The 14,360-nt window shown below is 42.9% G+C and overlaps 1 protein-coding gene across 1 annotated transcript; it reads right to left on the bottom strand.

Moving 5' to 3' along the window:
- Positions 1–5,633: 5,633 nt before the first annotated feature.
- On the bottom strand, positions 5,634–8,175 carry nua4l (NADH dehydrogenase 1 alpha subcomplex subunit 4-like 2). The gene is given in 4 exon segments (NM_001141384.1): positions 5,634–6,437; positions 6,639–6,699; positions 7,027–7,112; positions 8,005–8,175. Coding segments are annotated over 4 exon segments (246 nt in total). The 5' UTR covers positions 8,047–8,175; the 3' UTR covers positions 5,634–6,380.
- Positions 8,176–14,360: the final 6,185 nt, after the last annotated feature.

The raw sequence follows: 14,360 nt of genomic DNA, 5'->3' as shown, positions 1-14,360 counted from the left end.
CCAGTTGGACGTAAGTACGTTCCGTCTGATGTTCGTGATCGATTGATCTGTTGGACTCATACGTCACCTTCCTCTGGTCATCCTGGCATCAGTCGGACAGTGCGCTGGCTTAGTGGGAAGTACTGGTGGCCCACTTTAGCTAAGGACGTGAGGGTGTATATTTCCTCCTGCTCGGTGTGCGCCCAGTGCAAGGCACCTAGACACCTGCCCAGAGGGAAATTACAACCCCTACCTGTTCCACACCGGCCATGGTCACACCTATCGCTGGATTTCGTGATGGATCTCCCTCCGTCACAAGGAAACACCACAATTCTGGTTGTTGTGGATCGGTTTTCTAAGTCCTGCCGTCTCATTCCTTTGCCCGGTCTCCCTACGGCCCTACAAACTGCGGAGGCCCTGTTTACACACGTCTTCCAGCACTACGGGGTGCCTGAGGATATAGTGTCTGATCGGGGTCCCCAGTTCACATCAAGGGTCTGGAGGGCGTTCGTGGAACGTCTGGGGGTCTCGGTCAGTCTTACCTCAGGGTTTCACCCTGAAAGTAATGGGCAGGTGGAGAGAGTTAACCAAGATGTGGGTAGGTTTCTGCGGTCTTATTGCCAGGACCGGCCTGGCAATAAGGGGAGTGGTCAGCTTTCATCCCCTGGGCAGAGATGGCTCAAAACTCCCTCCGCCACTCCTCCACTAACCTGTACCCCGTTTCAGTGTGTACTAGGTTATCAGCCGGTTCTGGCACCGTGGCATCAGAGCCAGATCGAGGCACCTGCGGTAGATGAATGGTTTCGGAGGAAACCTGGGACGCTGCCCATTTACGCCTGCAACGGGCCATCAGGCGACAGAAGGCAGGCGCCGACCGCCACCGTAGTGAGGCCCCGGTATATGCACCGGGAGACCGGGTCTGGCTCTCGACCCGAAACCTGCTCCTTCGCCTGCCCTGCCGGAAGCTGGGTCCGCGGTTTGTGGGGCCATTTAAAGTCCTGAGGAGACTGAACGAGGTATGTTATAGGTTACAGCTTCCCCTGATTATTGTATTAACCCCTCGTTCCATGTGTCTCTCCTCACGCCGGTGGTGGCTGGTCCTCTCCAGCAGTCTGAGGTGCAGGAGGTTCCCCCGCCCACTCTGGACATCGAGGGGGCCCCGGCGTATACTGTGCGAGCCATCATGGACTCAAGGCGTCGGGTGAGGGGCCTTCAGTACCTCGTGGATTGGGAGGGGTACAGTCCGGAGGAGAGATGCTGGGTGCCGGTGGAGGACATATTGGACCCTTCCTTACTGCAGAAATTTCACCGTCTCCACCCAGATCGCCCTGCGCCTCGTTTTTCCCCGAGGCCGGTGTCGGGGCCCTGCTGGAGCCGCGCATCAGGGGGGGAGTTACTGTCACGACTTCCGCCGAAGTTGGTGCCTCTCCTTGTTCGGGCGGCCTTTCTAGCTGCCACCGATCCACGTTTCTTTTTCCATTTGTTATGTCTTGATTGTTCACACTTGGTTCCCATTACGTTATTATTATTTCCCTATTTAACCCTCTGGTTCTCATTATGTTTTGTGTGTGATTGTTTCCTGGTTTTTGTGTTAGTCTTTTGTGTTAGGGTTTGTTATCCCTGCGTGGATTTATTGGCTGTTTATTTTTCAGAGTAAAGTACGTTATTTTACTCAGTTCTGTGTCCTGCGCCAGACTCTGTCCTCACCTCTGCACAACTGACACTTGACAATTTGTGTGAGATTGAGGGCATCTAGCTTAGATTGTAGGACGGCCGGGGTGTTAAGCATATCCCAGTTTAGGTCACATAACAGAACGAACTCTGAAGATCTATGGGGGGCAATCAATTCACATATGGTGTCAAGGGCACAGGTGGGAGCTGTTTGGGGTCTATAATAGGTGGCAACAGTGAGAGACTTATTTCTGGAGGTCCTAATTTTTAAAATTAGAAGCTCGAACTGTTTGGGCATAGACCTGGAAAGTATGACAGAACTTTGCAGGCTATCTCTGCAGTAGATTGCAACTCCTCCCCCTTTGGCAGTTCTAACTTGACGGAAAATGTTATGTTTTTGTAACGCCCTGGCCATAGAGAGGGGTTTTTGGTTCTCTATTTTGGTTAGGCCAGGGTGTTACATGGGTGGGCGTTCTATGTTTATTTTTCTATGTTGGTTTGTTTCTTTGGTTTGGCCGTGTGTGGCTCTCAATCAGGAACAGCTGTAGATCGTTGTTGCTGATTGGGAGTCATATATAGGCAGCCTGTTTTCCTTTGGGGTTTGTGGGTAGATATTTTCTGTTTAGTGTTTTGCACCTGACAGAACTGTTTGGCTGTCGGTTTCTTGCTTTTTGTGTTTAAAGTGTTCGATCTTTTAATAAATTCATGATGAGCACTAACCACGCTGCGCCTTGGTCCACTCTCTCCAAAGACAGCCATTACAGTTTCGCTGGTGTTGCAGCTGTTTTTATTAACGCTATTTGAAGGGGTTGGTCAGTGACATGTTTAATATTACATAAACATAACATGTCAAATGTGCCATGACTTAATGTGTTGTTTTTCCTCTCTTTCTGTCAGATAAAGGTAAAGGTACTGGATTGTTCTTACATCTACTACTAAAGTTAAAAAGCATTAGATTGGTGTAACATGGGGAACAAAGTTTCCTTCCACCATATTTTTTGCACCAGTCTCGGCACTTATCCTTTAAATCAAATTCACATTAGGATTGTTTTATAATTTAAACATAACCAAACCTATTTCCTGTGCAAAATAGAAATGTTTTATCAAACTGAAACTAAATAAAACTAGTAAATCAAGTCTGAAAACAAGCTGAAACTTAACAGAATTTCAAATAAAAATCTAATACTATAAAAACTATAAAAACGAATAATACATTACAAAACTATAATAACCTTGTTATGCACCTATCAAATCTGGTTACGTCACCTTATGTATTAGCTAGGTCTAGACCTAAGGAGTGCAGCACAATCAGTAGGTTCGTTTTTTAACTATGTGATTTTGTGTAGATGGAGGATGTGGCCTTCTGAGTTCATAAACAGAGAAGCATTTCCTCTGGCATTTCCTCTGGCATTTCCTCTCACTGTAGACTAGTACTGTAGTAATAGACAAGGGGTTGCTAGAATTAGAGCAAACAGAGGATCTCTTAGAGCCCCTGTTAGAGAACACCACACACATGAACACAAAGTAAACATGAATATTAGTTTGTTTAACATGTTTGGGGTGATCTGGATTGATGTGTACGACAGCGTGTTCCAGTTCCTGCCAACATCCAGAAACTTCGCACAGCCATTGAAGAGGAGTGGGACAACATTCCACAGCACACAATCAACAGCCTGATTAACTCTATGCGAAGGAGATATGTGGCGCTGCATTAGGAAAATGGTGGTCACAACAGATATTGACTGGTTTTCTGATCCACGCCCCTACCTTTTTTTAAAAGATATCTGTGACCAACAGATGCATATGTGTATTTCCAATCATGTGAAATCCATAGATTAGGGCCTGTTAGGTTCTGAACAAACAGTAAAAACTCACAGACGACTAGAAAAAGCTCAAACCAAGTTTATTCAACCCACTGGGTACTTCTGCTGCAAACACAACATACAAGTCACACAAGCACATCTTTAAACCTTCCAACTAGGTGGAGTCATCTCCTTGCATGTCTAAGATAGACACTCCTCTGTTGTTAGGCAGAAACACAGGAGGTTCCTCTTACTGGTATGGTCATGGCCCTGTCTAAGTCTAGGATCCTCATGGGCGTGGAAATGTGTGTTTGAGAGATAGGACTGTAATCAGATGGTCTTCGGGGTGGGCTCCTGTGGCCCCCCTCCCAGCAGTGTCTTCTCTCTTCAACTGTTGACCTTATCTTGAGTAGAGTTCCACATCCCTCATGGTCCTAGTTCCTCAGCAACTGGTCTGCCTTATCAAGAACTGAAACTAGACTGTTGCCTTTTGCCTCCCTCCTTAGGATCATTCATATTCTACAATAATATATTTGAACAAATTATGAAATAAATTCCTTTCCCTTTTCTCACTCAGTCACTTTCCACACACCAAGTTCCTCTTTACCCTTCCTTGACCCCCAACATACACATTTCTTATACATGAAAACAGGGTTGGGGAGTAACGGATTACTTGTAATCCGTTACATGTAAGGGATTACAAAAACCTGGTAACTGTAATCTGTTACGTTACCAGCAAAATATTGTGATCAGATTACAGATACTTTTGAAAAACTAGATGATTACTTTGAGGATTACTTTTAAATTCAGAAAGGATGTTTGCTGAAAAAAAACTTTGACACTTCCCTGTTTTCTCAATGACATTCAACTCAGCATTGAAAAAAGGCACAAGTTTAAGTTTGTTCCACCTGAGCAAGTCTGACCACAAGTCAGAGACCACTATAATGATGCACCAAATGTATTTGATGGATCGCGGGAAAAGAGCAGGAATAGGCTTTCGTAGGCTACAGTCCAAGCTATGTCTTCCAATGGTGTGACTGCTGTCGGCATCCAAAGATTATCCAATTTGAATAAACGCTTGGAGGTAAGGATGACAGCAGTGGTGTAGTCTACAGCGATATGGATATCACTAATTATTGATATCTACATAGCGCATTGATGTGAATCACACTGCTGCTCTCTCATTTAGCTATTTGCGCTTTACGGATTTTGGTTGTAGTGGATGGCAGTTCAGAAATCTAAATGTGTATATTAACCCAATAATGGTTGAATTCAAGAAGTTTAAGCTGCCTATCAATCATTGTGAAAATGCACTCTTGCAACAGTTGCATAGTGCTGATCCCAGCCTATGGAATAAAAGTGGGGCTTTTATTGCTCAATCTAATTCATGCTGATTTAAAAAAAAAAAATCCATAGGCCTAATGAACAAACGCTCAAACAAATAGACTTAAAGGGGCAATCTGTAGTTGCTACATCCATTGCTACATCCATCCATATATGCCCATTGATTCTTGAAGAAAATAACTTACGAATGCTTCATGAGCTTAGTTCAACTGTCACACTCCATGAGAACCCAACATATAACCTTATTTTTCTCCTGTGTTTGTAAACATTGTAAATGTAAACAAACACTATATGGCCACATAACAGAGTTACAACAATAATTTTGTTATCATGGAAGGTCAGTCCTTGCATCCATAGCTCTGTCTATTAATCTGAGAGTGGTTACATTTCTCCAGGCCCATCCCTTTTTACATTAACAGAGACAGGGCACCGTTTTGTTATTGTTTCATCTGTGGATTTACCCTTTAAACAGCTGCATATTATCAAGTTATCAAAGTGTTACCAACAAAAAGGTTAACAATAGGCCTATAGCAAATGCAGCATATGACATTCATTTTTCACATGTAAATAGCACTTTTTAGTGGTGCTCAAAGCATGCCGTTCCATGAGCACAGCATTTATTTTTCAACTCGAAATCAATGAGCCCAATCAGTCCTCCATGACACCAAAATCATAAACAACAGAGTAGGGCTGGCTAATAAGTCCTTAGTTTTGGGGTCATGCTCAGGTAAAACAATTTTGCTAATCTATACTTCCATATTTCCAAGTCCTATTCTTGAAGATCAAGGGGTATAACATTTATTGGAATGACTGGAATTCTGATAGATTTTGGTTTTTAATGTAAATATATAATTTAATCATATTATTATATGTAATAGAAAGCGATGGGTTAGAAGAAGCCTACATAACCAACCCATAAAGTAAAATTGAACATCCATATATGGCCAGCTATGTAAACTTCAACATGGATTTATCCTGCAATAGATGTCGTTCAATTGGTAACATACATTTTGTCTTCTTCTAATGCCTCTTAAGGGGAAAGTAATCTAATAGTAATCCAAAAGTTATGTTACTGAGTACAATTTTGGACAGGTAACTAGTAACTGTAACGGATTACATTTAGAAAGTAACCTTCCCAACCCTGCATGTAAAGTAATCACTAAGTTCTGGTATGGTAACATGAATAAGTGTATTTCAAGCTAGAATCCAAAAGGCCAGATTAATTTGTTTCAAATGACTGATGTCCTTATATGATCTGTAACTCAGTAACATTTTTGAAATTGTTGCATGTTGCATTTTTATATTTTTGTTCACTGTAATTTGGTGAACAAATCTATGCACACTCTTGCCTCTTTTCATAATGCGCACATTCATTGTTAAATTTAGCGGCTGTCAAACTAACAATGAAGTGTTAATGATAAAACAAAGAGACAAATTTATAGATTTGATCATCAACATTATGGTTCAATCTCCCAATATTTGTATACGTTAGAAGCGTTGAGAGACAAATTCTTCTCAGATTTGAATTCTTCAGTGACGTTCTTCGGGCTGGACCTGGTGCCGTTAGGAGAGGAAGGAAGATACTCAGAATTGAGGTCCCTCCTTCTTCAGGTTCTTGTAGTCAGTATCGATGGCCACAAACTGGGAAAGAAGACAATATGGCAGGATGTATGTAATGGTCTTGGCTACTTATATTGATACAAAATATATGATTGACTTAACTGATACTATTGATAGGCTACATTACTATTACATTGTTGTCAAACAAAAATCGATGCAGTAAACCATACACTTCGTGGAGCTAAAGTGTGTTTATTGCTGACAGTGTTGGCAGTACTGTACCTTGTACTGGTAGGTAGGGTCAAGCTGATTCCAGGGCTCAGGGTTGTTCTTCTTGTTCCAGCTGTATAGTGACACAGCAGTCAAAGCAGGCCGAAGTAGGACAAACACAAATGGGATCAGAGGGAACTGTGTTAGTCTGCCTACGATCAACTATTCATGGGCCAGGCCTAGTTTCCAAAAACTCGCAGCAGCATAGCCCTTTAGTAGTGGTATGGGAATTGATGCCCCAGAATGGCACAAGAGGTGGGATTACCTCTTGTGCCTTACGATGTTAAAGGGAATTGGCATCCACTACTATATGTTTTAATTGGATAGTATTAAGAAATTGATTAAACAATATTAATTTAAAAATAAAATGGACAATAAGGGTAATGGTAAAGAGTCTTACGTGACATGGGGCCCCTTTGCAAGACGGACCAAATACAAGGAGGCTCCTCCCATTCCCAACAAGATGAAGAAGAACTGTGGGATGAGCTATGAGAGGGTAAGAAGAAAGAGGGAGATAACATGACCATTTCATTCACTTTGAGGCATAGAAATCTGAGCATTTCTATATAGCCTTTGTCAGTGAAGGGTTAGGGTTGTGAGTGACATCAGCAGAACGGTTGAGGATAGATATTCAGCAGATGTTCACCATGTGAAATTAACTATTTACAGTGAAATCAAGGCCTTTCTTCCATAGAAAAACATTACCTACAGCCCTAAAATAACCATGACGCACACATGGACTCGTCTAAGCTAGCTAACCATCCTTCCACGAAACCCATAATGACTTAAAAGTCAATCAACCCAAAAGCATTTTTTACCTCCATTGGATACAATGGTCTTGCAGTTCAAAAAACTAAGAGCCTTGTTAGAATGAATTCTGAACAGGATATTGGTCACATTTTTACATTCTTGAAACTGTCCTGTCTGTGTCTGTCTGCCTGTCTGTCTGTGACTTCATATGTCTCTGTCTGTCTGTGAGTGGAATGTCTGTCTGCCTGATACTTTTTCAGAAAAACATTTTTAATGTGTCAAAATGCAGAAGTGAAGCCTATTTAGAGTTTAAACTTTTATTTCATTTCAATTTGCCTAATGACACTCAGCATATGGGGTTAATTCAGAGGGGTTGGGTTAAATGTGGAAGACACATTTCAGTTGAAGGCATTCAGTTGTACAACTGACAAGGTATCCCCCTTTCCCTTTCCCTAACTGATGTTTGGAACTGCCATCTAGAGTCATTTTGATTACTCACTTGATTCCATTGAGCAACAACTGGTAGCATATTACACACCGACAACAGAAATGATGAAACTTTCATGAAATATTATAGACTACTAACTCACTTGAGGTAATAAACCATAGAACAAAAATAAGTACTTACCCCTGGATGCTTCTTTACGTGTTCCATCGCCATTCTAATCATCTTTTCTTACAGTTGCTCTACTTTTTGTCAAAATAATCATTTAAAAATTATTAAATTAATTTCAGCAATAGTCATTTGAATTCTATGTCAAAAAAGCTTGTTTGAGACTATCCAAGATTAGACTTGTTGCGTTCTCTGTCCGGGTGGCTGCTCGCAGGGTTGAGGAGAGGAGGGAGGTGAAGATGCTATCTGTTCCTCACAATTACATCTGGCCTCTTGGGACTTATTGTGCACGTACTATCAACCGGGATTTAGAGCAAAAACATCCAATTGAACAATTTTCTGTGTGCATAGAATGATTGTTGTTGCCAACAAAATATACATTTAAAAAAACGTTAAGTTACTTGCAAAAACATTTTTTACAAAGTTGTTACAACTTCTCTAGCATTCTCAGAAACCCATTTGACTGATTTCCTTTGGACCCCATCCCCTTGGGACAAGATTGGAGGAAATGGAAAGAAAACAGATACAAATATTTGTCCTAGTAAAGCTCATTACACTAACTACTGTAGTTCCCCTAACATTTGTTATTCTGCTTATGGAACTTTCACCGGGCAAAGACATCACATAGCATCCACATCTGCCATTACGTTGAGTATAGTATAGAGTTTATAGATGAGGTATAAAACTCTAGGATATTCAGAGAAGACAAAGGGATTTAAAACTTTTTTAAACATACAGTAAGTTCAGGTTTGTACTGGAGGTTTGGGTGAAAAGTTTTAACGAGTCAGAGAAATGTCTGGGCAGCATAAAGAAAGTCAATCACCCATTCATTATACGATGTTTCCTGAGCAGAGAGACAATAAAGCCGGAATAGGACAGCGGATTATGAGTCAATCCGCGCATCACTGCAGTCCGCCCATACCCTGTGGTCAAAGGTCAACCAAGACGAGGTGGTTGTCTTTACATCCTGGAGGAACAGGATAGAAATACAAACAATAAGGACCTATTATTATCATAACCAACATTTATGACCCGTTCTAAATTAAGAAAATGTGTTGATTATTACCACCAACCATTTTTTGGTTTTATTATAGCCTAAAGGTGGTTTATTAAATTCTTCCAATTTTTTTATGACTTTGTCAAGCAACTTGTTCTTAAATGCCCAGTGCAGTAAAAAACGTGACTTTCCTATTTAATATATATTTCCACACTATGAGGTTGGCAAAAATACTGTGAAATTGTGAAAATAATGATAATACCCTTTTAGTGTAAGAGCTGTTTGAAAAGACCAAGCAGAAATCACCAGGCAGAAATCACCAGGCAGAAAATGTGTTCATTAAATACAATACAAAAGTAATAATTCAGAAGGGCAATTCACTTCAGGGTTGACAGGGTGCTTCAGACAGGACAAACACACACAGACAGTATAATACAAAAAAACTGTTAAAAAGCCTTCCTCCTGGCCTGCTGCTCAAAGAATGAGCCCAGACTTCTGAGATCAACCCTGGTGATCTGAGATTAGGTGTTCACAATGGCTTGGCGGCACAGGAGGTTGGTTGCAACTTGGGGAGAACGGGCTCTGGTAATGACTGGAGCAGAATAAGTGGAACAGTAACAAATACATCAAACACATGGTTTCCAGGTGTTCGATGTCATTCCATTTGCTCCGTTCCGGTAATTAATATGAGCCTCCCCTCAGCAGCCTCCTGTGATTGGACAGAGAGGGATGTGAACTAGCATTAGGAAGGAGAAACACAGAACGCTCTTGATGAAAGAAAACTGTAAAAGGATTGCAATATTGATTTGTGGACACCTGAGGAAGTATTGTCTCTGGTGGGCTTTTTTGATGATGGTATCTGTGTTTTGCTCAAACTTCAGGATGTAATCAGACGGTACCAAGATATTTAAACTGGTCCACACTGTCCACCTCCTCACCATGGATGATCACCAGGTCCATCCTGGCGGGCTCCCTCTGATGTTGACAATCATTTCCTTAATCTAGGAGACATTCAACTCCAGCAGCGCACTGTCACACCAGTAAATGAAGTCCTGGAGGGCTAGGCCGTGGTCCTGCTCAGACCCTGAGAGGAGTGACAGGAGGACTGTGTCATCAGCAAACTTAAAAAGATGGCAGTTGGCGTGGGTACTTTGACAGTCAATGGTGTAAATGTAACCGATGTGAAATGGCTAGTTAGTTAGCGGTGGTGCGCGCTAATAGCGGTTCAATCGGTGACGTCACTCACTCTGCGACCTTAAGTAGTTGTTCCCCTTGCGTTGCAAGAGCTGCGGCTTTTGTGGTGCGATGGGTAACGATGCTTCGTGGGTGTCAGTTGTTGATGTGTGCAAGGGTCCCTGGTTCGAGCCCAGGTTGGGGCGAAGAGAGGGACGGAACCTACACTGTTACATAAAGCAGGGGTATTCAACTCTTACCCTACGAGGTCCGGAGCCTGCTGATTTTCTGTTCTACCTGATAATTACACCCACCTGGTGTCCCAGGTCTAAATCAGTCCCTGATTAGAGGGGGGAAATGAAAGAAAAAAAATGCAGTGGACTGGCTTTGAGGTCCAGAGTTGAGTTTAAGGGGTGTAGAGAATAAAAGGAGTGGTGACAGTATGCAACCTTGTGGTGAACCTGTGCAAGTGAGTAGGGTGTCTGGCATGGCACCATTAGCATAGACACTCTGTGGCCTGTCAGTTAAAAAATCCATAATCCACAGGATAAGGCACTGGTCAATTGAACTGTGAGTCAAATTTTCTGGCGAGAATGGCAGGCTGCATGGTGTTAATTACCTTGACTAACCTGTACCCCCGTACATGGACTCGGTACTGGTACCCGGTATATAGCCTCATTGTTGTTATTTTAGTGTGAGACTTTTATTTATGTATTTATTTTTTAGCAAACATTTTCTTACTTTAAAAGAAATTATGCATTGTTGGTTAAGGGCTTGTAAGTAAGCATTTCACTGTAAGGTCTACACCTGTTGTATTTGGCGCATGTGACAAAATTTGATTTGATACCGTTGGAGACCTGCCTCAGGTGGAGTCACTCTGTCTGTGACAGACCTGAAGGTGTGGTTGACAACTATCACGGTGATCGAGGAATCACAGATGAAACTGACCTGCAGAACCATCTCCCCTTTGAGTGACAACCCCAACCCCACCTACATCTGGTACAAGAACAGACAATATCTACAATACAACTCTTCCACTTAGTACATATATTCAGTCAGCAGTGAGGATGCAGGCAGCTACTCCTGTGCTGTAAACAGTCAAGAGTATCTCCACACTTCTGAGGTGACTCTAATGGTCAGATACAAATCAAAGAACATCTCAGTGGCAGTCAGTCCCTCTGGTGAAATAGTACAGGGCAGTTCAGTTACTCTGACCTGTAGCAGTGATGCCAACCCAGCAGTAGATACACACCTGGCTTAAAAAGACAGTAACCTCACACAAAGCATCTGGAAGGAGCTACGTCACCAAACTCAGCCCTGAGGACAGTGAAGAATATTACTGTGAGACTCTGAATGAGAAAGGAGCTAAGAACTCTACAAGTAAATTGATTGTGTCAGGAAAACAAACACCTGTTAAGAATTAAGCTATAGGAATCACAGCTGTTGCTCTGGTTCTCATTCTCCTTCTCTGACTTCTGTGGTTCAGAAAGAGGGCTATCCACTTCTGTCACAAGGGACTGTGGCAGACCAGGGGGTTTGGTCAAGACGTTTACACAGATTAGACACGGACAGAGTATGATTAGCTTGGTTTCAAGAGTGTTTATTAAATAATAAGTCTCCCCCATGAGACCCTCTCTGGGATACCGTCTTCTGGGCCTTGCTGTATCCTGTCGGGCACACAAACTCAACTCCCTCGTCTTAGCTCGGGTAACCATCTCCAACTACATGGAAGTTAACTCACTTCCCCCAGTCCTCTCCTGTGTGCTGCCCTTCTGGCAGCTTTATGGAGCTTGTACAGCTGGTGAGCAATCAGCCCTTGATTACTCACCAACTCCCCAATCAGCCCCAATTAGTCCTGGGCGGAGAGCCCGTCTAGACCTGGCATGTCCAGCAGATGGCGCCATCGCCTCGTGATGTATACTCCGTCTGTCACCAGGCCTCGACAAGTCTCCCCCGTACGCCACAGGACATAGCAGAGGATAGACAGAGGGAGGCTCTGATGTGTTGAAATTCAATCGCCCTGGTGTTCCCCTCCAATCTACAGCACAGTCAACAAACCCAGAAACCGAACACAGTAAGGTACATTCTGATACTCTTATCCAATATTTCCCTGGCCCCCTACTGGGTCGCTGTTATCCTACTGAGCTGAATTTAAAAACATTGTCTTGTTTATTTGGAGGGTCACACAATATTTTGATGTATAAAGCATAGATTTCAAAGAACCTGCAGTGACCCTATAACTGTACAAGACAATACAGCAACAATTCCAGTGTAGTGAAGTGTAAGATGTGACATCATATTTTTGCTGGTTAACATTTAGTCCATTTAAAAAAAAAAGCTTTTACTAAAATGCATCTCAGACTTGTAACCTCAGGGTGTGTGAAGGGTGGGGGGTGTGAGGACATTTTTGAAGGGAAAATGGGTAACACCTCATTTTATGGGGTCCTTATTAAAGTGCATTTATGTAAGCAATTACACTTTACGAAGTATTGTAAGTAATTGTAGTAATTCATAATTACATTGTAATAACAACATGTAACTTGGTGGTAATTAGTCTGTAATTACAGGGGTGTAACAACGAATGCTTATTACCCTGCTTGTTACAAATGTTAAAGTTTTCAATAGCATCCCAATGCACCATATTTCAGCCTGCACATAGCATGTGAAAGTGTTAGCCAATTGAAAACCGACCACCTCATTGACACAATGCTTCAATAAAGAGCTCTGGAGTCTGATGCCCATGCCCAATCGCAAAAACGGTTCACCTCAAAAAAATACTTTAAATTGTTAAATCATTTAACGGTGCATTTGACAATAGGTCACTTACTTTAACCTTTCATTTTTAAATGGACACATTCATAAAAAGCTATAGTTAAAATTGTGAGAGTCATTCATGCTTGTCAAATTATAAGCCTAAGCCTATTAAGCTTGGCTGAATAATGGTTTATAAATGCACTTCAAATGTTCATAAGACAAACTCTTATTCTGTGACGCAACATTGCAAGGGTTTCATTGTTTAGGAACATTCTCACGTTTGGATGGGATTCATTGGTGCAATTATTTATTTAACCCAGAAATTAAGGCATCATGTCAAGATCTGCCCATCTGCACAGCATGATCAGAATAATGCCGACTTCGAACGTACCTACATGTGTTGACACTGACATCGTGTAAACAGGGTCGAGAAGGTCAAAATCCGGACATGAAAGATTGCCATGAAAGAAGCAAGGTGTTGTAGGTCAACACAGGAGAGAGAAAGTACATTTTCCATGCAATTTGTTTAGCTTATTTGGAGATGAATTCTGCTGGATTATTTAACATAGGTAGTTAGCGAGCGTTTGCTTGCTCATCTTAAACGGCACTGACCGCGACTGTAGTTACCATCTAGAGATGTAACAGCTGTCTTCAAAAATGGACCAAGGCGCAGCGGGAATGTGGATACTCATATTTTAATAAAAAAAAAGGAGTAAAGTATCCACCGGACAAAAACAATACATGACAGCAACAGTCTTGCAGGCACACAAAACGCAATGCAAGAACAACTACCCACAACCCCAAAGAAAAACACACACTACTATATAGGACTCCCAATCAAAGGCAACTCAACACACCTGCCTTCAATTGGGAGTCCAATCACCAACACAACACTTAACACAAAAAACCCTGCCACATCCTGACCAAAACTAATCCAATTGCTCCCTCTGCTGGTCAGGACGTGACAGTACCCCCCCCCCCCCTCAAGGTGCAGACCCCGGAATGCACCTTACAAATGAAAACCCCAAAAAATCCCCAATACCCCAACAAAACCCATAAACAATAACCCCTAAACAATAAGGGAGGGAAGGGAGGGTGGCTGCCGTCAACGACGGCACTGTGCTACACCCTCCCTCCCCAACCCACCTATCCTGGAGGTGGCTCAGGTGCGGGACGTGGACCTCGCTCCACCTTCGGCGTCGCCCACTTCGGTGGCGCCGATAGCTGCGCCGGGCAGACGGGCCACTCGGGCTGACCCTGGCAGATGGACCACTCTGGCTGGACCGGAGGACAGGCGGCCACTCAGGCTGGGCCGGAGGACAGGCGGGCAACTCAGGCTGGGCCGGAGGACATGCGGGCCACTCGGGCTGGGCCGGAGGACAGGCGGGCCACCCGGGCTGACCCGGAGGACAGGCGGGCCACCCGGGCTGGCCCGGAGGACAGGCGG

This window comes from Salmo salar, chromosome ssa13 (assembly GCF_905237065.1).
Source record: "Salmo salar chromosome ssa13, Ssal_v3.1, whole genome shotgun sequence".
Classification (NCBI taxonomy): Eukaryota; Metazoa; Chordata; class Actinopteri; order Salmoniformes; family Salmonidae; genus Salmo; species Salmo salar.
The sequence above is the reverse complement of the archived record's forward strand: the minus strand, read 5'-3'. Positions and strand labels throughout refer to the sequence as shown.